At 39.4% G+C, this 23859-nt stretch overlaps 1 protein-coding gene across 1 annotated transcript in view; it reads left to right on the top strand.

Moving 5' to 3' along the window:
- Positions 1–23859, top strand: part of TENM4 (teneurin transmembrane protein 4) — a 268706-nt gene that overhangs the window by 55774 nt on the left and 189073 nt on the right. The window contains exons 4-5 of the mRNA XM_027901301.1: positions 481–579; positions 2645–2880. Of these exons, the coding sequence (XP_027757102.1) occupies positions 481–579; positions 2645–2880 (335 nt within the window). The remainder of the gene's footprint in view (positions 1–480; positions 580–2644; positions 2881–23859) is intronic.

Genomic DNA, 23859 nt, shown 5'->3' with positions numbered 1-23859 from the left:
GATTTTTGCTAAATATCCATAAGCATGTTAGATGCAAGTGTGCTGCCAAAGTATTGGCCAAAGTGGGATATAGATGCTGTGCTGTACCTTTTCAGAGTAACAGTAACATAGATAGGAGAGTATAACCAGATTACAGCTGTGCTGAATTGAAATCTAGTCCTTTGAATCCAGCAGTTCAGAAGGTTTCATATATCACTGGCAATAAATAATGTGAAATGAGCAAAAACATCAACTCTTTTTTATACATGCACATGGGCGTGTGTGCTTATATGTGTGTATATGCATATATATAGTGTATATATAAAGAAGTGAACATTCTTAAAAGCTATATATGTATATGTGTAGCGTCTTATACATATAAATATATGGTCCATCCTTCTAATTCCATTCACAACTGCACTATAACCATTGTGGTTTATAAGATCACACTTCATATATGCATGACTCACTGGCTTCATTCATGTTTCCATATATATGTAGAAACATAGCAAAGCAGACATTCCTAGAGACATTGCAGGACAACCTCATTGAGATGGACATTCTCACCTCCTCCCGACATGACGGTGCTTACAATGATGGGTATGTGACACTTATGTGGTCTTCCTGTTTACTGTACAGTCATTATGATCCTTGCATGAAAGCATTTGGTCATATCAGTGATGTTTAAAGGCAACACCACTGCTGCCCTCTTCCAAGATGGCTTTGTAAAAATGAAGTTCTGGGGTTTGGAGCATTATGTCCTGTACATATTAATGGCAGACTCATTAATATGCTGGTGAGCCACAGCATGCCATTTGCTTTTTCTTCCCTTGTTGTTTTGAAAGTAATTTCATTAGTAAGAAGTACCTACAGCAATTTCAAGTCCCGTATTAACTAAGATCAATTTGATTTTCATAAAAATCTTAAACCATTATCATGCAGGCAGCCTGATACTTCACTGTTAAACTGATGTCTTCCACATGCCTTATCTGACAAGTGTCTGCTAGTGGTGTACATAAGCCAAGCCTTTGAGTTTGATTTACCCACCCATTCTGGCATGTTCACCTCCCCTTTGATCACTTGACTTTTAAGTTATAATCAACTTTTAATTTGATTCTTAGTGCCAAAACTGTTGAACCTTGTGTTGGCAATTTGCAATTCGGTAGCCATTATTCACAGATCTTTTTGGTGTACTTGAACACTGCAGGTACCTCTTTGCTCAGAACAGATACATCTCTGTCTAAATAAATACTTTTCAAAACACAGGATAGTATCTGACTTATTGTAAAATCAATCTTTTTATGTAGAGCATTAGTAGAAATAAAGGATCTTTCTCTAATGCTCAGCAGTCATGCTTAGAGTAACAATAAAACCATGGCTGTAGTACTGCAAACATCTATTTTGGCGGATTATGTGTTGCTTTTTACTGCACAAAGTGGTGGCTTTTCTGCATGGTGATGTTTCTATATGTGTCATTTCCTGCTGTGACTACACAAGTGACTTCATGGGGAAAACAGTCACATCTTCATCTGATATTAGCCACTGGCTTGACTGACTCTCAAGGATCCATGCTGATTGCGTTTGCTCTGGCTGCAAATCTGGCCCCATAAACCATGGCAGAATGTGCAAAGTGCATTGGGGCTGTTTCTTAGTCCTCACAAGCTGCATTTTTGTTTTACATCAGCTTGGTGATAGATGAGTCAGATCCGTTTCCCAGGTTTCATTCCCAGATTTTGAATGCTTTGTACATCATGATGTCCCACCAAAATCAGGTTTTTCATTTAGGATTCCCATGGACAGAGATTCCATTGGGACATTTCATTTCAGGAACTCATGAACTTCAGTGTGTTCTTTTTGTGCTGACTTTCATGAATCTCACACGAGGTGCTCATAGGCTGGCGCTCAGGCTGTGTTTGTCATAATGGGCAAAATATGGTACCTCCCAATGTCACTGGACAGGAAATGCTGTTGTCTTTGACAGTAATTCACACTTTTTTAAAGGTAGGCATCAAACTAAGGTGCTCTGGACTGCTGTCTGGAAGCAGGTGCCTCTCCCCACTAGCAGTACACAGGACTCTGATGCTTTTAGCCATGCCGTTGTCCAGTGCTTAAATTTACTATGTGGGGACAGTGTGAATATTCCCCTCTGTGACAATTTGGGTGCTATGGAATGGCTTAAGCTCTCTTTCCCCATCGCCATTCACCGACACCACACAAAAAACGCTCTCATGCAGTGATCAATGAATTGATAAATGCCCCCCTCTTTAATCTGACCTACAGTCCTCTTCAGCCTCTGTAGGGCATTTCCGTGGGAGTGTGAGCAGGCTCCCGGTTCTGCCTGTGCCACCAGTCTGCCGTAGCTGTGCTTGGGGTATTCATCTCACTCTAATGCCAGCTCTTCCACAGAGGGGACTCCTACCCTTGAAGAGTTCTCTGTGGCATTGTTGGCACTGTGATCTTTTTGTCTGGTTTTGTTTCCCTTTTCTCTGTGTGACTTGCCTTTGATTTTTATTCTTCTCTTTTGTGCATGCCGTTCATGTCCGTAGCCAGCATTGTGTGAAGCTGCTTTCCTCGTCCCAGCAGCAGTTACCATTCTCCCACCCCATGTCTCCCCTGGCATCGATTTGTGTGAGGAGTCACTTGCTGTTGGTCTTTCTTCCCTCAGGCACTTCCTGTTCAAACCTGGAGGCACTTCTCCCCTTTTTTGTACAACGTCGCCGGGATATCCCCTGACGTCCAGCACTGTGTACTCACCTCCCCCTAGGCCCCTTCCCAGAAGTACCTTTTCTAGGCCTGCCTTTAACCTGAAGAAACCCTATAAGTACTGTAACTGGAAATGTGCTGCTCTGAGTGCCATTGTCATCTCAGTCACGCTGGTGATCCTGCTGGCCTATTTCATAGGTAAGCTCGTTTCTGTTTGTTTTTCTTCTTTTTATTTTATTTCTCTACAAACCTCCCATAGTGCTAATGTTTGGGAAGCAAAGGGTCAAGACTGTGGTACAAAGTGGTGGGGAAATAAGGCCTCTGTTGACTTCATTGTGGTTGCAGTGTTATGCAGTGTTATGGTAGGGAGTTTAACATATGTCATAAAGCCAGAAGAGCTTAGTAAAACATGAGTCATATGCTGTGCTCCCTTCAGTGTCATGGACTGTTTACATTCTGCACAGGAAAGTGTACCTGGAGTGAGACAAACCCACCAGGATTTTTCTAAGCAGCCCATTAAAACAGGCAGTGAAGTCTATGTCCCAGTCCCAGTCACATCCATGTCCATGGGAGTTGACCTTTAAGGGACATGGTCAGAACCAAGATTCTGATACACAAAAATGTGGTTTAGTTCCATAGTTTGGTGACGCATCCATTTCAATGACGTTAAAGCAATTACATTGTTCAGTTCATAGGCTGACCAGGAGGATGGAGAAGGAATGGGTTTACGTTGTTGTTTAACAGAGCCTTTTTTAGAACAGGGGAAGCAGGTAAAATTTGCTTCTTGGGTGGAGAAGCAGTGGATTTTTCTTGCACTGTGCATGATCTGAACTTCCTTTGTTTGTGAGGCTTGTCAGTGTTCATTGCAAAAAAAAAGCATTCTTACTGTATGTTGCAAAAGTAATTGAACTACTAGAAGTGAGAATTGTATTTTTAAGCCTGTAAAGTTGGAGTGTTACTATTACTTTTTCTTCAGTTAGATTTGATATTTGTGTTATATCTTACAAAAGTCCATTCCTAGACTTCTCTGTTAAACTGTCAGTGGTGCAAGCTCTAGTTGTCAGACACTTTTAGATGTGATCATGGGTAAAAAAGTCTGTTTCTCATGGCACAAATGAGTCTTTTTGATTTCACTGTGACTTCCTGTACACTAATGATCTATAAAAGGTTGTGGTTAGAATTACAAATCTTAGTCTGGATTGAAAGATTTTTGCTTTTATTTCACATGAGTATAATTAGCACTACCACAAAGGATTGCTTTTACTATGTTCCTTTTATGTACACTTCTTTAATGACTGATACTTTTCCACTTCTACCTTGCATCATATTCTGGTCACTTTTATGTCTCCTGTAAGAGGAGCAGGAATGATTAATTAACCAACATTAAATCAGCAGCAGTTTGATGAAATATGCAGTCAATTTTCATCATTTGCTATGTACATTTGGACTCGCCTTTCTCGTTTGTCTGATGTTCTCCTTATGCCCTGAACATGGTTCCTTTGGACATTATCTCAGTGTGTCAGAGGAGAATCATTATAACTCAGCAGAGAGGTGCCTGTAAATTCTGAAGGAGGAGATGTGTGTTGTTTGATAGATTGAGAGGAGTTCGGTTTGCCACTCGGTATTCTTGAACTCCCTTTTTCAGAGTTCTCAAAGATCACGCTCCTGCTTCAAATCACAGTGTTGTTAAAAGGTAGGTCCACTGTGTGCCCTCCCATCCTTTTCTTGTCTCCATTCAGATGAATTCTGTGGCATTCACTAGACTCCATGGATGGCTGGCAAGGTGCCAGAAATGCTGATCAGGTTGAACTGCTGTAATTATGGGTCATAATTACTAATTTCTTAAGGAACTATCAATTATTAAAAATCAAATTCGATGGTTCAGTTCAGCATAAACATATTTAGCAAAGATTGTCTCTACCAGACCCAGTGTTCTAATCAACAAGCAAAAAGGCAGATATTTAATTAGATTTTGATGAAAAATTGTGTTTAATTTCAAGTATAATCAATTATTAATTACTGTAATGAGTGACTCTGGCGGGGTTTACTAATTAACTCATTTAAAAATTATGAATAACCTTTTCATTTGTAATTATTTTTTACATCCTGTCAAGTTGCAGATGAGATTCGTATCACCTAACCCAAAAGAAAAAAAATTAATCAGGGAGTCAAAATGTTTGTCCTTTCACTAAGTTAAGCTGAGACATTTTGCATTCTGATATAAACTGCGCAATTCTTAAGAGGAATGTGTTTATTCTTTTGAATAGCCTGGTCTGTTTACAAAACAAATTACTGTTTTTCCTCCCATTTTGTTTTCCCCTCCTATATTTGCATAGTTGCATTTTCCTACAGATGCTGTTTCTCATTTAAGCAGTATCTTCCCCTTTTTGATGCCGTGGGGACAATCTGAATGGTAAGGTATAACTTAATCATGAGTACAAGGTCTAATCTATATAACAGCTCATGAGTGCAGGGAACTTTAGTACTTTCTGTCTGCTCTTGTTAGTTAAAACAACCACAGAAATTATCTTTTTAATGACCATTTTTATCCTCCAGAGCAAACTGAGGTCATTGGAAATGCTCCCATTTAAGTGAATGGGCTTTGGATCAGGCCCCATGGCAGTGGCTTGGCATGTAATCTAATTATTTGTACACTGATTGGTTAATGGCAATCCTTCAGAGTAGGATCTCGGCCTTTAGGATGTTCCTTACAGCATCAGGCACATCACCATCCTCTGTTTAATTATTAGGATATTGCACTATTATTAGAATATTAGAATATTGCATTAGAATAGTAGCACATTGCAGGTCTTACCTTCCTGCAGAAAAGTGTGTGGAGCTATCTCTGTCAAGAGATACATGAGAGACCCTGCTGTGTGACAGATGCTCAGACACAACTGTGATGGGCAACCATCTGAGGCAGGCAGAGCTGCATGGAAACAACAAGGCGTTGGGTCGCTTCTGAAGTTCTTTGCTGAAGCCAGTTCATTTCTGAAATTCATTTGGAGCACTTACTAAATCATTTGTTTGAGGCTAAAAGACAGAGTTCCTACTATTTTATGTAAGTCTTTATGGCATTTAACAGTCTGAGGTTCATTTATCTCACTGAGCTGTTTCAAGGAAGAGGAGAGGAGACATTAGTAGACGTCCATGGCAGCTGAATGTCTGGTATCATGTGTCCACACTGTGATCAAGCTGAAGGTTTTACAGGGCTGAGTGAGTCACTGGTCTGAAGAGATAATGGCAAACAAAATATAACAGAGTGTATTAAACATCAGAAGCTAGTTTTCATTTGAATTAAGCGGCTTTTGATTGACTTGTTGCCACCTTTTCAAATATTCAGGCACCACAGTGAGGCAGTGGCAACAATGCCCGTCAGTTTTTCGTGCATACACAGCTTATGCAAATCTTGGCAGAAGCTTGTCTTGTGGGGTGGGAGCACTGAAGAGAAAAACAGGGGTAGATCAGGGCTTTAGCATTAAAATGATGGAACCATTGAAATCAAAGGCGTCTTTGAGTAGCTTGTAACTGCCCTGCAAATTTGCTATTCTAAGAGGTCATGAGGAGACATCACTTAAAATTAAATCCCCTGTTTTAGGACTGTCCATTCAATAGACAGCTAAACAAGGAAGATTTTCATGGCTGTTGCTGGGGCGTGATGGGGTCCATATACCACAAGGTCCATATACCATGCTTTGGGGGGCTAATTTCTAGCAAGATTATTATGGCAGAGCTAATACTGTGAGGTCTGTTGCTATCCAAAAACTTTTCCAGCAGTTTCTGTATCTGGTAGATGCCAGACCTGCTAGGAGAGCATTGTAAAGAATCTCTGACATTGCTGTCCTGCTTAGGAGGAAGATTTCTGAGTTTAGAAACAGAAAAGACCTGTTTGCCTGTCCAGACCTCCATGCCCAGCAGCTGTTTGGCTAGATCCATGGAACAGTTTCTAAATTAATTAGTGATGGAGAATAGTTTCTGCCCGCTTGAACAGGAGGTATTATCCTCTACCTGATGTATATTCCAGACTAGATGGAAGTACAATTTGACATAGTTAGGCACTTGCAATTTTCCTATACTTAAGCATGTGCTGTGGTCGTGTTGCATGAACAGCAAGAGAGATGGGCATTTGATTTAGATTAAAGTTAGGGCTGGAAAACACATTATGAAGCCAAAACAGTCATTCCTTTTTATTGGAGTCAGAGCTCTCTACTTTTCAGTTCTGTGTTCATTTGAACTCTGTACAGATGCAGCTTCACTTAAAGAACAGTGTTTCTTGCTGCAGGCAAAAGGCTTTGACAGTAAAAGTGTGTTAGGACTATGATGTGTTTATAAAGTGTCTTTTGTTTTATTGTCTAAGAATCACCCTAAAAGCCAACTTTAGCTCAGTTTGTCCATGATTCTTTGATGCTATGGAGCAAACCCAATTTAAAGCAGTTCTCCAAAGCTCTTAACAATCTAACTAGTTAGCTATGATGTATAGTATACTAATTACCATAGTGTTTAAATGCCACTAGAGATCCACAGGAAAAGTTAATTATTAAACCTGATCCATATCTACAGATCCTACATTTATAACTTCATATTAAGATTTTTATTCACGTTAAAATATAAAGCAATTTATTACCCTGCCAACAAGCTTCTTTCGCTTTTTGCTTTAATATTTCTTTTCTGATCCCAGATTAAGCTCTATTTTGCTACTCTTGATGTTTGTTCTTTTGATTTACAAGGACTGGAAATCAAAATCTTTCAATGTTTTCTATTTTTGTCTTGTCTTTGGTAAAAGGCAGAAATGGGAACTAAGCAATCTGTTCTAGCATCTAGCAAAACCTTTACATTATCAGGAGCTTTGTGGACTTTTCTTGGTTCTTTCACATTTTCAGAAAATCACTGTGGTCAGTTCACATGGTAATTGTGGGTCTCCTTTACTTAATTTTATCCCTTATCTATAAAAATGTCAGATCCAGTCTAAAAGATGCTGTAGTATTACCAGTAATATATTTTCTGTACTATAGATGTTTGGGAAACATAAAATTTCAGGACACTGGTTGAGAGGGACCCAGCACTACCATTTTATCATTTATAGTAGAACTTGAATATGTTGGGTTTATTAAACCCCACATTTTTGTTAAAACTGGCTCTTTTTATACAAAATACTGACAAGCATGATTAGTGCCACTCCATCACTGAGTGGTACAGCTTAAATGATACACCATGGCATTTGAGAAATATAGGCCTTATTCTTCTCGTGCACATGCTTCTCTTAAACTGTAGCAACTCCATTTCCTTTAGCACTGGTTCAAATACAGTCAGAGTCACTGACATTGCACCCACTGCCTGCAACAGGAGCTAGAATAACCATGGAAAAGTCTTCATATATTTTTATATGTTCTTGGTTCTGGAGATTGACCTGACTGAAGACAAAATATAAATAATGACGTATGTTGATCCTTCAATCCGGTCTTGAATGATCTTTTTTGTTGTTGAGCTCCTAATTTTTCCTCTGTAAATTATCTCAGCAAGGCTAAGACATGAAAATAATCTCAACCTCATGGAGGGATGCCATCAACCCGAGCTTCTGTGTAATCATGGAGTGCACAGAGTTGCAGAAGTCTTTTTGCGTCTTTTGTTCTGTAGCAGAGGGATGGGAAGATCACAGGGCCCTGTGTTAGCCTTAGTCACACTTCACTACGGTAGAGAACTAGTGAGAGCAGCTGCTGTGTGTAAAGCTTACAAGAAGCTGGTGAATAGCAGTGAGCTCAGGAAAGCTACCTGCGGGAATCTGGCAAAAGAGACTTTGCTGGGCCAGATCCACAATGAAATAGGGAATCACTGGAATGCTTCAGCCCCATCACTTTAGTAAAATTCCCCCATCTCGCTCTCCACGTGCGTGCACACAGAGAGAGAGAGAGCAGTTATCAGAGGAATGTGAAAGACACAAAATTATATTAATGGCTTTAAACTGAAAGAGTAGGTTTAGAAGTTTTCAAGGCCAGGTTGGATGGAGTTTGGGGCGATCTGGTCTTGTGGAAAGTGACCCTGCCCATGGGTTGGAACTAGATGGTCCTTCCAACCCAAAGTGTTCTAGGATTCTATGAAAATTAAAATCATGATGGCATATATTTAGTCTTACATTCCCTCCTGTTTTGTTGTCTTTTTTTCCAGTTTTAAGTGCATGGTGGTATGAATTATAACTCAGATCTTTTATTTTTTGTCACCTGCAAAGTCAGCAAGAGCTCTTTGATTATTAGTGATTGGGTGCATCTTTTTTTTGCTTTGAATTTTCCATTGTATGTTTGGATAGCAGCTACTGTTGACTTTATAATTTAGAGTAAAGGAAGTACAAGTGATTTATCCGCATCTTTAAAAAAAGGTGATAAAGGTACAAGATCCCACTTTAAAGCTGTTCTTGTGAAGATCAGTTCATTCAGGTGAGCATTAAAACCTCACCATAGAAACTTTGTTAAAGAACATTCACTGTTTTGATCTAAGTAAGATCTGTAACCTGATATTAAAAGTGTTGTGATTGGAGAAATGCACCATGATGTAGATGCTTTTGAAAGAATCACAGAATCATTTTGATTGGAAAAGACCTCTAAGATCATTTCGTCCAACCTTTGATGGATCATGACCGTGTCAACTAAACTATACCATTAAGTACCATGTCCAGCTTCTTGAACACCTCCAGGGATGGTGACTCCACCACCTCCCTGAGCAGTCTATTCCAACACTTAACTACCTTTTCCATGAAGAAATTCTTCCTGATGTCCCACCTGAACCTCTCCTGGCACAGCTTGAGGCTGTGTCCTCTTGTCCTGTCAGAAGTTGCCTGGGAGAAGAGCCTGACCCCCCACAGTGCCACAACCTCCGTTCAGGTAGTTGTAGAGAGCGATAAGATTTCTCCTGAGCCTCCTTTTCTCCAGGCTAGACAATCCCAGCTCCCTCAGTTGCTCCTCATAGGCATATTAATACTGGGAAGCATTAAAATGACAATGGGTTCTGAACCTGGCAGCAAAATTCCTGCTTTGCAAAGTGGTTAGTACTTCTTCAAAGTCTACTGTGATAAAGATTCTGGTCAAGTCGGCATCTTTTTTCAATAAATTTAGTGTTTCTTGGAGACAGGAAGAATTATGAGGATTCCCATAATTTTAATTTAAAATTCTTTTCTCAATTTTCAGTGTTAAAATCCATAAACACTCTCACGTCATGTAGGCTGACCTCTTCAGACACTGAAGGCTAGCAAACTCCAGCTACTTTACCATTTTTACACAGTCAGCCACAAACCTACTTCAGTTCCTTCCCAACTAACATGTGTAAGGATCTCATTAGCTGGTTTTGGCTGTAAAAATTACGTTAGAATATTGTTATATGGCATCTTCTCTTGCTTACTCCTTAAATAATTTTCACTCTCTGCTTTTCAGTTGCCAGCGTCCCATTTCACGGACACAATTTGTTATCCATTATCTGAAGTGTATAAGCTGGCCTTTGATGCTTTTTGTTTGAATCATTCAAATGTAGAAACTACCCAGCTCTTTTATTTGTCTGTTCTCTCCTCATCATTGTATTTGTCACTTGAATAGTGTTTGAGTCATCTACATGTTTAGTGATCCATGATTTTATATTTACTTATGTAACACTCATGTAAACATTGAATAATTTCAGGTTGACTGTCAGTTGTTGAATTTCACAAGAAATTGTAACATATGATGGTTATTCACCAGCAATGATAATACTAAGTTCTTAGTTTTTAAGTACGTGTATAAATTGCTCTTTCCCATTGGAAAGTGCTTGGTTTTTTAATCAAATGAAATTAAATCAAATGTCTTAACTAAACTGTAATCTTGTCAAAAAATTAGTGACTATTTGTTTTTCAAGATCTGTTTTTCAGAAAAGCAATATTGTTGGCCTGAGCTACCACATTCACTTTCTTTATTCCTTATCAGTTTAATTCTGTGTTATGTTTTCCATTATTTTGTCTGTAATAGAGGTCAGACTGCCCAATCCAAGTGAATTGCATCCTCTTCTTTTCCCTTCTTAAATATTTGTACACTATCATCTCTGGTAGCTGATTCAGTATTAATCAGTGAGTCAGATTCCTCTTCTGCTATATCATTTATTGGGTAAAAGTTAAATGAGCCTGCAGATTTAAAAATGTTTGTCCTTGAATAGATGTAGTTTAATATAATTCCTGGTTATTAATAGACTGGAAAAAACCTTATTTCCTGTGAATTAATTGCATTATTGTAGTTATTTTCAATAATTAGAACAAAAATTCTTACTGAACATTTCAACCTTTATTATAACATTATTAACAATTTCCCCGTCTCCATCAGGTAAATAGCTATATTGTTGATGAGTTTGCTAGGTTTCAGTACACTTAAAAAAGTGTTCTATTGTTCTATGGTTTTTTCCAAGCCATGTATTTTTTCTTTATGTCCTCAGCTTCGTTTCACCTCTCTGCATGGTTTTAGATTTATATAGATTACTCTCTGTTTCCCTATTGTTCTGGGCTTTTATCTATTACTTTTTTTTTTTGTTTCTGCTTATTGTTTTATTTTGACACTGAATGAAGAGGTCCTTTGGTCGAAGTCTGATCCTCTTTCATCATTGTGGGATCATTGGGAGAATGCCTTCCATTTAGAAGTAGTTCACCAATATGACTGATTCCTTAACTAGTCGAAAGCAGGTTGAGGCTGTGTATCCAGAGAGCTCATCTGATCTGGGAGTCTCTATCAGTGCACCATGAAACCACACATTAGTTAGCCCTTTAGATGCCTGATCCTTTTGTAAAATTGAGAATCTTTAATACAAGGAGAGATTAATTTAATTCCATCTGTTTTTATTAAATGGTAAGATACAGGCTCTCAGCCCATAAGCTTTTTTATCAGTTGCTTTTAGTGAGGTTTTACAGTTGCTATAAGCCCCCAGAAAAGAAAATAACAGCAGGCTGACTCCAGAAGTGCTGGCCTTGCCTTTATGACAGTGGCACAGATGTGGTGCTATAATCTTTATTTCACAGCTTCGATTGACCTTTGCACACAGATGCTGAAAAAGAATCAATTTTACAGATCTTAATATCTCATGGAAGGAGTTCTCCTCGAGTCCATGTTTTTACTTCATACTAATTAGTGTGAAATAACATAATTTAATTGCAATTAAGTGGAGACAGGAAGAATTGTTTCCTGTAATGGGCTTTTTTCAGTGTTTTTAAATACCATACATTTTTATGGGGAACTAGTCGTAGAGTAATCTCAATTAGAGATGTCACTGACAGTGAAAAATATTCCTCAGTTATAGTTTAGTGTTTCTCTCCCACCCTTTTCTAGCATAAATTAAAAGATGGCTTCAAAACCTGTTTTGCAGCCTGATCATACATTTCTGTTGGGTATATGCAGTGATGCATTTTCTGAGGTTTTTACCTGTAGTTAAAGTTGAGCTATGTGGTAGATATACATCTTTATGGGGTGAAGTGTTGTTATTAAGTATACTGCCCAGATAACATACTAGATGATCTGTAAAATAATGAACAAAAGGTCCGATTCGCTCTATTCCCACTCTGTTAATATTTCAAACACTTTTTTTACTGAAACTTAAAATCTCCAAAAGGACCACTTACACATTCCCTTTGAGATACTGGAATTCAATGCTCAGTAGATAGAGGTTGTTGAATCTTTGTCTTTCATTGAAAACCTATAAACTCTCCCATCATCATGAGCTTTTCCTGTCTTCCTCTCTATTTGGTTTTATCATACCCTAACTTCCAAGCCTGTCCTTATTGCAGTCAGAGGCTTTTGCCTAGAAAGATGATGAGAACAGCATATGTTGGATGTTTTCAAATATGATAGCACATGACACAGCAGCAGCATCACACCTTGCTTGCCTAGTACAACTGTAGCATCACTTTGTTATGCAAAGAGACTCTTTTAAAAGCAGAGCAAAACCAGTCAATTAGCAGAGATGATGGCTATGCTTACTCTATTTCAAAAGACAATCTAATTGGACTACCAGTGGAGCAGAGTCTGTTTTAATCATGGCAGAAATTGTAATGAAATCAAGAATCAAAAGGGCTTCCTGAGTACAAATCCCGCAATCTAAGCATAATGATATTCCAAACAGTATTCATCCAGGTGGTCAGTCACAGTTAATTTATACAGTATACCTTCTCCAGTCAGACTGCATCATGGGCAACTCCAGGTTGGGAAACATGTATGTGAGACCATCCTGGGCATCCAGCTGTTCCAGAATGGGTACATTTTTATACTGTTAAAGTCTTATGAATGGTCAGACCCAAACTTATCTGATCTCTGAGACTGATCTCTGGTCCTTGCTAGCTGAACATGGTGCACAGGAATTCAGAAGGTATTGACTGACCAGAGCCGAAGTCATGGTAGAGTCCCTTCTAACAAATAAATGTCATAGACCATCAAGTCACACTGCTTGGTACTGATTAATTCACTAATATCAACTTAGTCTTTGGGGGTGAAGGGACAAGGCAGTGGGCTGTGTCCCTGCATAAGCACTTTGATACCCTTGTATTTAATGATGAAACAAAATTATCATGCCTAAGTTACCATTACTGAACATTTTGAATCTCTCACTACAAAGAAATCATTAGGGTGCTGGAGCATCTTCAGAGAAGGGCAATGTAGCTGGTGAAGGGTGGAGCATAAGTCTGATGAGGAGCAGCTGAGGTAGCAGGGGGTGTTTAGCCTGGAGAAAAGGAGGTTTAGGGGGACCTTGTCACACTCTGTAACAGCCTGAAAGGAGGCTGAGGAGAGGAGAGGAAATGTCCTCAAGCTGCACCAGAGTAGGTTTAGACTGGATATTAGGAAAAGTTTCTTCGCCGAAAGGGTTGCCAAGCATTGGAACAGGCTTCCCGGGGAAGTGGTGGAATCACCCTGTCTGGAAGTGTTCAAAAGATGTGTGGAGGTGACAACTGGGGACATGTTCAGTGGTAAACATGGTGTTGCTGGGTTAGTGGTCTGACTTGATGACCTTAGAGGTCTTTTCTAACTTTAAAATTTCTGTGATTCTGTAGCCTAAAAAGACTCGTAGGAGTTGTAAGAGTAGGGGTCTGCATCCCTGCTGCTAGTGTGGTCACTCACTTAGGCAAAATTTCACCATTGAATCCAGTGTTATTTTCTATTCATATTGCAGAAGTGCTGAGGTAATGGAGAATTGTGACACCTCTTTTTTAGTGGGGAGAACAAGCAGTGGTGTGTGCTTTATCACATCCCTGATCCTCCCAGAGCTGACTACCACAAAACTAGAAAATCTGAGTTCACACATGCTCTGTATGAATCTGTTTAGAATGCAGTAGCAAAACTATCTTCACCAAGTGTATTCTTTCCCTTTCCAACCCCCTCCTACTGCTACCAACCAGGCTGCACATATGGCATCCCTAGAAAGCAATTGAACGTGCTACAATGCTGGAGTTGCCAGGGTTGAGTGGCAATTTCTGTGCAATTGTTCTGCTCAGCATTGGACCAGTGGAAAAAAAATAGCCTGTGATGAGGGAATTAAAGGCTATTACAGAGTACATATGTATACAGGGTCTAATGCAGAATCACACAAGCAATCTTAATTCTGTTCTTTGCTCACTTTTGGGTGCTTGACTTGTTGAACTTTGAGGTTTTTTTAGTAAATTCTTTTTTTAGGTATAATTAAAGATGACTGTAGGTCTTTTTTGGAGAACACTGTGGGTTGCGTTTGCTAGCACTTGCCTTAACCTAAGTGCTGAATTTAGTTCTAAGTCCAAGGGAACAAATCATTAGTTTGTGCTAAGTTTTGTTATTGAGAGAGCTTTTCACAACTGATCTGAACCATTCACTTAGATTTATAACATCTGAAAGTATTGTGCTGGATTTTGCTCGTGGTCTCTGGACAGAAAAAAATTATTGTGTTGTTAATTGTGCTGTGTCACCCACTTTATCAGCTTTCTCAGACTGTGGATTTGTATTCATTTGTACAGGAAAGGAAAAAGGGATTTTTTTTTCCCCCCATCTCCAAATCAACTGTTGGAACAATCTGTTTTTCTAGTATATGTAATGAAAAAGTAGAAAATAAATTTAAACATCCGAAGCCTGCTTTAAGCATATCCGTGCTTTTGTCATCCAAAGCAATGAAACAATGAGATGCTCCTGAAGACGTGTAGATTAAATTTTTTCATGTCTCTTCAAATAGTCACAAAGCTGATAGGATTCTGCTTTAGAGCTCAGTTTTGACAATGCTGATGAGCACTCCGGCCCAGATCTACAAAATGTGTAAATTTGTACTGAATTTAAAGTACCTCCATTATGCTCTTGAAGTCACTAGATTTACTCACGCTAAGTAAAGCTCAAGTTAAACCTCTGCTTTGGACATCAAGGGATTCTGAGAATGTAATTTTGTTAATTTTTCTTGTATCAACTAGCACAGCCCAACCGGGGCTCCAGTGCTATGAGAATGTGCGAAGGTGACTAATAACACTAATGCAGTTTTCAGGATTTTCAGTATTTTTTTTTTAAGGATCAAAACACAAGCACTGCTCTCAAAGACATTTACTTGTCTTACTGTAATAAAATCATGTTTGTGTTCAGAAGGACAGATGAGCAGGCAGCCATCCGAGAGATCAGCTCACACATCAGATTCTACAGCAATATTTAAATCTGAAAGCTTAAACTGAAATATTTGTTTTAAACTCTGATCCCACCTCTGTTGTGCTGGGGTGTTATTAGAAGACAGATATTCGTGACTTTTGCACTGAAATCTGTGGTTTTTTAGACTTTAGGCAAACTATTATATTAATTTTTGAAGGCAGGTTTTCTGACCATTATCAGGTTAAGGTAACAAGGAAGGAAGCATGTGGGAGCTGGTTGATTTACTTATGTAAATTACACCCTTTTTAATTAGCACCTCGCAGTTTATATGTGTGTAATGAAAGGGCATTTGTAAAACACGCTGTCCACAACAGGCTAGCCCAGAATTTTAGTAAATGTGAAGCAGGATAGAAGGCCCTCTGGTAGAGCTGCCTGTCCTCATTTCTCTAATTGAAGTGAGTACTCCAATGGGAAAACCATTATTTCTAATATTATATGCACAAATTAAAACTTCATTTAGAGGTATAGTGGGACCATCCTATAATTGACTTTGATCTTGAAGAAATATCTCAGCAATATTTATGGTAATGCGGTCTCTGCCAGAAAGGGTATCTAGAAGGGAAATATTATTTTACTGAGACAGGCCTGAGCATGTGTAACACCAAATTTACTAGAGCTGTGAGGGCTGAAATAAGTTTCTTTGGTGCAGTAAGCTACGTAATAACAGCCAAGTGTTGCTGAGGTCCATGTTTCAGCTTCCCATTCTATTTCAAATTGGTGTAGATAGTGAAGGAAATTACTGATGGTATTTAAGCAGCCAACTCCTTGGATAAGCTCTTCCATGTTTATGTCTTATTTTTTTTCTATAGGTTGACACCTAAAAAAATCCCCCATAAAATAACCATAAAAATATTTAAATATGCCCATTTAAAATTGCATTTCCCCTTTTCAGGAAAAAATTACAAGCTGTTGTAGCACTGGAGGGGCTGGTGATCATCCATTAGCTGTTTGAATGGACAGGCAATCAGTTGAAAGTCTTTGATCCCCAGGGGTAATTAGGAAGACATTGAATGGAAAGTGCTGACTCTTTGCATTGAGCAAACATGGAGCTTAACTGCTTTATTTTATAGTGTCTTTCTAGTAACTTCCTTGAATGTTTCAAAGAAGTGTGATGCTTCAGCTGGAAGCCTTTTTTCTTCCCTGTTAAGAGCAATTGGGAACTAAATTAAATTATAAAGTGTTCTTCTAAGAAGAAGCTAATACTGTTTAGTAGACCATCTGCTTCTATCTTGGAAATCATTGATATAGCTCTTCAGTCAGGCGGGGTCAAAGAATAACTAGTTAGTGTTAAATGAAAGCGAGTAACTGTTTGCAGCCAGGACTTCAGGTGATTAGCACAATGCTGTGTTTTCCCAAGAGGCAGTTCCTGCTCTGCTAGCAAAATTTCAAGAGATAGAAAGATCTCCATCATTGGTATTCCTCCTTTGCACATGGTGATTTTGATTGAGGGAGGAAGGAGACGTGAATTATCTCCAAAAGAGTTGCATCTGGTACTTGCTTAGTTTGAGCTCTGAACATGCAGAAAGAGTCAGGCAGCAGGCATGATCCCAGGTGCATGAATGTATCCTGTAGCATTTGTCTATATTGAGCTGGCTATGAAAGCCCCTGCCTCTTACTTTAGGACATTTGAGGTCCTAAAAACCAACCAAACAAACAAACACAATACAGCTTTTGCTCTGTTTTATCATCAAAGTCCTTCCTCCTAACCCCTGCACTCAAGATGGGTGGATATAAACTGTCCAGTTTTCAGGATAAAGCAATTGCAGCCCAGCCCAGCAAAGTGTCTTCAAACCCAGTCTGTGAGGGAGGCTTGTAAACCTTTTTATCTCATTGAGGGTGGATCACTGAGAAGCCAGGAAGGGAGGCAAAAGGGGAATTTACAATAGTGAGCATTACCCTAAATATCCCTCCTGATGGCTTTTTTATTTTTTTTAACTATTGTTCTTGTGTCAAATAAATCAACAGGCCAGGAAGCAGAGCCATAGGATCTCCCAGCCACAGGCTGAGTGTATTCCCTTAAACAACGTGCAGGCAAGCTGCTTTTAGGGCTCCATTTCTCTGTGACCTGTTAATTTTAATTTCTAATTGTACAGCAGCCCTAATCCATCTGGGTTGTGGAGAGCACTGTGTGCAGGATTCTCTGTTCCCACCTGGCTGCAGTCCCATCCTGGTGTGCAAGCTCACATTCCTTTGAGCACAGGACGATTTCTGAATTCAGGTTTTCCATTCCTTGAGTGAGCGTTTTAAGCCACAGAAGAAAAGGATTTACTTATAAGAAATAATTTCAGACACTAGAAACAACACAGAGCACTGTACAGAGTTTTTGATTGTAAAGTAGCTGCCAAAGTCCATGCAAGAACTGGCCTTGCAGGACTCCCTGTCTCCTTGCCTCACAGTGACTGGCTGAGTATCCCAGGTCTGTATGTGTAAATGAAGTGAACTCATGATTCTACAAACCACTGGGATCTCTAGATCTCAATTCCAGATCCGTGAACCCATTAGGTATTTGGGTATTAAATCACTGCAGCACTCAAAGTGTCCCATGCCCTTAGATGAACAACAGCTTGGATCAGACTGGTCCTCAACTTGACCATACAAAGAAAGAGGGCACTACAACATACCGCATCCAGCTTGCTGTTCTTGCCCTCTTCCCAAACCAGTAGGGCCAGAGAGCTCTTCAATCCTCAGCTTTCATTGTGTTGTTGTGTTCTACCATGCTAGGACAGAGAAGCCTTGTCCAGCACACGGAACAGCAGTGTAAGAGAAAAACAAACCGTTTGATTTATTTTTTTTAATGTTTGTTTTACTGTTTCCATTCTCCTTAATCTTGTGTACCTCTTCCGTGATTTGTTGAAGATTAACAAACCAGTGATTATTTCATGCTGAAAGGCTCCTTTTCATAACATGGAATGTCACAAAAATATGATTATTTCTGCAACAGTCAATTCTGCCACTTCTACAGAAATCATATGGTTTCAGTGTTCAGAGAGACAGTTATCCAGATAATTACAGTCAAGTTTCTTCCAGAGACAGGAGTGAAAGCAATACATTTACTTGAGTCAAAATTAGCCCTGAGTAATTTAGTGGTAGAATTCAGCTCTTTTTTTTCAATTAGGAGAAAAAGCAAAGCTCAGGTATCATTTTAGAGGCATCTTAGAGAGTTATTTGAAGTGTGACTGTCAAACAAGAAGGTTAAAGAGGAATATGTAACCACCATGTATCTTATGCTTGTTTCCACACAAGAGGGGAGAGTAAAGAAACAAGCTATATAAATGTCTTCTCCATCACTGAGCTCCATCTCTTTTTCCTATTCCAAATCTGTTTTACTTTTTTGTTTAGATTTCCTTTGCTCTTTCCAAACCTTCTCTCATTCTGTATTTCTCACCATCCTCTCCGTTCTTTCTTGTTTTTATTCTTCTATGGTATCAGTCCATCTCAGCTGTTCCTTCTCACACTTTTCCCATTTTTTCCTTTCCCCTATGCTACACTGGGGGGCTTTGGAAAGCCATCCTCCCTTCTAGGAGTGGTCTTTTAGCTTGTGTTGGCTTTGTTATCACCAGTGCAGTGAGGTGCTTACAGAAACCAGTGGAGTAGTGGAACCAAACTTTACCAGATGGAGCCCAGTACCAGTACAGGTGAGCTGCGGAGGATGGAGGGGCTATGCAGAGGAGCTTATCTTTTCCAAAACATGTGTGCTCCCCCATGTTATTTAAGCAAATATTCCGACATCCTTACACAAATGTGGATTCAAAACCTGGACTATTCTTAGTGTCAAGAAACTGGATAGGTTTTTCAAATGAGAAGCCCAGAAGACTTTCTGTCTTGCCTCCCTGCCCTTTATCCTCTGTGCTTGCTGTAAATCCAGGCTCATAGTAGTGATCATTACCTTGTTTTGTTGAGCTTCCATTCTGAAAAACTCTTTATTCATTGTTCAGGGCAAGATCAGTTGTTAGCTGTGAAACAGTCGCTATTTTATTCATTCCCTGGATTATATAGGAACTTTACCGGAGTGAGGAATTGGCAGGCCAGAAGTGGTACCTGGAGGACTTAGCTCTGAGAGGACAGGGGAGAAGGCAGAAGAGCCTGTGGGCTGCTGTGAAAGTGCTTTTAACAAACACTGTTGAAGCAGCTGGTGGCTTCAGCTGTAGCCTTAATTTCAAGCATCGTAATTGATTGGTTTGGTTATTTATTACACTTAGCTTGCAGCTTTGGGCAAAGCAACAGGCTAATAAAGGGCCAGGAGTTTGTTTTTCAATTTTTTTGCTGACTGTTGTGGTTTCTGGGGGTCTCATATGCTTCAGTAAGCATGTCTTGTCTTTTCTTCTGCCTGTGATCTATCACAATCATCTGCCTCTCTCTGCTAGCCCCTTCACTCCATCAACCTGTCCCAAGAGATGTCCATTTTGTTGACCATGTGAATTATTATCTTTGTTTGTCCTTTCTCATCCTAAATGCTGTACCACTTCCTTTGTTCTCTGATCTGCTGAGTAAGTTGTTTTGACTTTGATGTTTTGCTGTCTCATAAGCAAGTGGCAATAATACAAAGATACCCAAAAGCCTCGGTTTCTTCAAAACATACTTGGGAAGAATGTTCCTCTTTATTTGGCTTAATAGCACCAGCTTATGCTGATTATGGCCTCCACAAGTAGCTACGGAGTAGGAATAGTGCAGTATAGAAAGAGATAATGTGTTAAAATCAAAATATTCATGATCCTGAATATTTGGTTCACCAATATGAACTTTGATTTATTTGGATGGTTAAATAGTTCAGCTGATGCTAAACTGTTTGCAAATTTTCTTTGTTAAAGAGAATCTGGGTCCAGCAAATGAACAGCCGTATCACACTGGTGTGGCTGAAATGCTGAACTCAGCAAAGTAATCAAACCCTGAAGGGACTGGAGTTTGGCGTCCTTCTTGTTTTCCACCAAGAAGACAGCCAGAGGTGATGTAGGACTGAGGATAAAGTGGTTTATTCTACCACAGGAAATTCTGTTACCCGTTCGGCACATTTCAGGACACTTTTTGCTTGCAATTAGCTGCGGTGGAAAGGTTGTGCAAATCAAAGCTTTAATGTCAAAACATAATGGACCAGAGGCCCCAGATGCCTTTATATCATCTAAGTTGTTGGTGCTGAAACACCCCAGAGAGGATGCAGGGTTTGCCCTAAGTATTGTTTTCATTCCAAGAGAAGGCAGACAAAAGAGTTTTATTCTCCATGGGAAATAAAACCAAAGAGTCTGTCATGGGGCTTCCTAGGCAGTGAAAGCTACATGATATTTTACAAAAGGGTGCACTTTAATGATTGTTAATTGCAGAGTGCTCTTTTAATACATGGGAAGTCTTCAATATCTGAATGTCTACTTGAGCATCATGTTGGGGAGGGAGAGGAAGAAGGATATGGGGTCTTTTACAAGGGCATTTACTCTCTGTCAGCCACATCTTATATCTAGCTGAGGGAGGGAGGGAAAAAAGCCAGAGTGTCCACAGTGGGTTCCATTGACCCGAAGACTGAGAACATCAGGAATCTCAAACTATTTTTACAACTGCTCTTTGCTTTTAGGAACATTAACACTTTGAAGTATATGATTGTGCCTCTAATCCATGGTTCCGGGGCTTTTACCTGATTATGATCCATTTTTTTTTTTCCATAAGAAAGAACTTTACATCAATTTAGCATAGAACAAGGTTGTTTTGTGTCTCTCCTAAGCCTTCCAACAACTGTGTGCATCAGCAGTTTTACACATGTAAAGACACATAAAATCCAATGCTGTTACTACTTATCACAAGTATGGCAGTGAGATGGAGCAAGAGGAGAAATGAATCTTCCACCAGCTTGCCAATCAGACACTACTGATATTTGGAAGATAGTAATGAAATCACCTAATCAGGTGATTTCCTAATAACATACCTGCTACCCAAGTGTGTTACCAAAGTAAACAGACTCTTTTTCTTGTTTCAGGTTGGCTTTTGTAGTTATTGCCTACATGTAGCAGAAATTGCATGATGTCTTTCTGCCTCATATATATAGGCTTTTATTTTGTACTCAGAAACATCAAATCAGAAATCCTGAATAGAGCGCTAGCTCCGAGCTTTTGCACTCCATGTTCTGCATTTTTATTAAACCACTTGGCAATCAAGATGCTATTCAAAAAATTCTCTGTTTCTCAGATTTCTGCACTTTTGTGTGCATGGTGGCCATAGAAATCTTTTTCGTGGATCATCACTGGAGACCTTCCTACAGCCTTTCAGTACTTAAAAGGGAAAGACGTATAGAGGCTTTTTACTGATATCTGTAGTGACAGGATAAGGGGCAATAGTTTTAAATTAAAAGAGAATAGAATTAGATTAGAAATAATGTTTTTTTTTTTTATTATAAAGATGGGAAACACTGGAACAAGTTGCCCAGAGAAGCTGTGTCTGCCCTGTCCCTGGAAGTGTTAAAGGCCAGATTGGATGGGGCTTTGAGCAACCTGGTCTAGTAGAAGGTGTCCCTGCTTGTGGCAGAGGTGGGTGGAACCAAATCTAGATGGTCTTTAAGGTCCCTTCAAAACAAAACCATACTTTGATTCTGTGATCTGTATGATGAGGGGATCAATGTATGCAAGAAGCTTCTGCTTTAGACAAAATCTAAGACAAAAGGTAACATATTAATATGAGCCTTTTGACTCTGTGTGACAATACAGTATCTACGTTACAGATAATTCTGTCGTATTTTCTGAATTGGGACACTGTAAGACACTTTTCAAACATTTAGGATTGAATGATGAAATGGAGTGGTTGATTCACTTGCTCAGTTGGATGGATAATGTGCAGAGAAGCTGTAGCACTTCCAACCTACCAGTTCTGTTGTTACACTGAAGCAAGATGTTCCCTTCTTAACACATTTCCTATTAGGTATTTTAAATGCATTTTAATACCTGGAAGAAATGTTCATAGCTTTTTTTTCCTGCACCCAAAATAATGTTGAGTTTTTCACCTTCATTTGCTCGCAGTAAATAATGATCTACATCAACAAATTCCTCCTAAGGAGAGGAGAAGCAGCAACGTCCTTTTGGGGAAACAGTGGCCTTGCAATGTGTTCCTGAAAGTCTATGTGGCACTTGGACAGTGCAAGTCAAATGGTGGTGTGAAAAAAGCAAACCAGTGGCTCAGTTCCTGCCCAAATGTGATGCTCAGTATGAGCTCATGCAGGTCATAGTAACGTGAAGACATCTGATAGATGGAGCCGAATTAAGCACTTGGAGCCAGCAGAAGCATCTGGCTGCTTGCTGTCTGGGATTGCCTGAGTTTAGAGGAGTGAACAGAACTGGTTTTGTTCTGCTTGGAACTACAACCGTCCGTATGGTTAAACAGGGGAACTTGTGTGCTCATAGCACCTAAACCCCTGAGATCTCTAAGAGCTCTGTAGCACTCTGGTCCTTGGAGAGGTCCAGCCTGAATGGAGTTCTCAGGCAGCATCCAGTACTTAGCTTAGAACAAAAACTGCTGACAGAGAGGTGCATCAAATGCCTGCTAGAGCTTCTGAACCTGTGAGCATAAAGTAAGTGAATTAACACACAATTGTATTTTAATGACTAAACAAGTTAACTGAGTTAGTCCTTAATCTGCTGTAGTTCTCCTTTTCCTTTCTGTGTAGTAGAAAAAGGCAGATTTATACCTGATGAGGTTTTATGAGGTTAATAGCTATGAAGTGCCCAGGCACTCTTATGATGAAGATATTATGCAAGCATAGCAATGCCAAATGCTTGATGCAAATTCCTCGCTCCTGGTTTGATGTCCTCTCTTCCCTTGCACAGTTTCTCTGCCAAGTAAATACACTCCTTTCAGATGAATGTACTTGTGCCTCTGCCTAAAGTGTCTTGGTTGAATTACCAATTGTGTTGCTAGCATTCCTTCTTAGTATATATAGCTGATAAAAATGGGTTTTAAAGAGGTCCTCAGGAGACCTTTCTTGCTGTTTTTCCTTGCTGTTTGGGAGTTTTAGGAGATTATTTCCTTTCTCAATGGATTAATGTTATCAAATCCAGTCCCCACTTTCACAGTAAAAGGAAAGTTTTGATCTCATTGTGTTTTGTGGTGTTGTGCAAAGACAACCTTAGTTATGTTAGTAAATGATAGGTGACCTAATTGGGACTGAAGTGGAAAAAATCACGTATTTTGCTAAATTGCCTAAACACTCTGTTTTGGAAGAACTACTCAGATTACTTTTTACTCTTGAAAAGATTGTTCCTGATGTACAGGTTGTCCCTAACAGTGGTTGCCAAGCTCAGGTAGATTTTTGTGAATAAAAAGAGAACCATAGGCCATGGAAATGCTCTGTTTCTTTACTGGTTTTGTTTATGTTAAATGCCTGTGATGTTAGTGCCAATGTGAAGTTTCTTGGAGAAATTATAGTGTAAAATATCAAGGCTTTCCCTTAAAAAAGAAATGTCATTCCAAATGTAACAAATATCGGATCATTTAGCTGTGTAGAGCCTGAAGCTAAGCTGGATACTGATTGAGTATGAAATGTTTATGTTGGGGATGGAAGAACTGATAGGGG

The sequence above is a fragment of the Empidonax traillii genome, unplaced genomic scaffold (genome assembly GCF_003031625.1).
Source record: "Empidonax traillii isolate 1590-97213 ecotype Southwest subspecies unplaced genomic scaffold, ASM303162v1 scaffold771:size604852, whole genome shotgun sequence".
NCBI lineage: Eukaryota > Metazoa > Chordata > Aves > Passeriformes > Tyrannidae > Empidonax > Empidonax traillii.
This window is presented reverse-complemented; position numbering and strand designations above follow the sequence as displayed.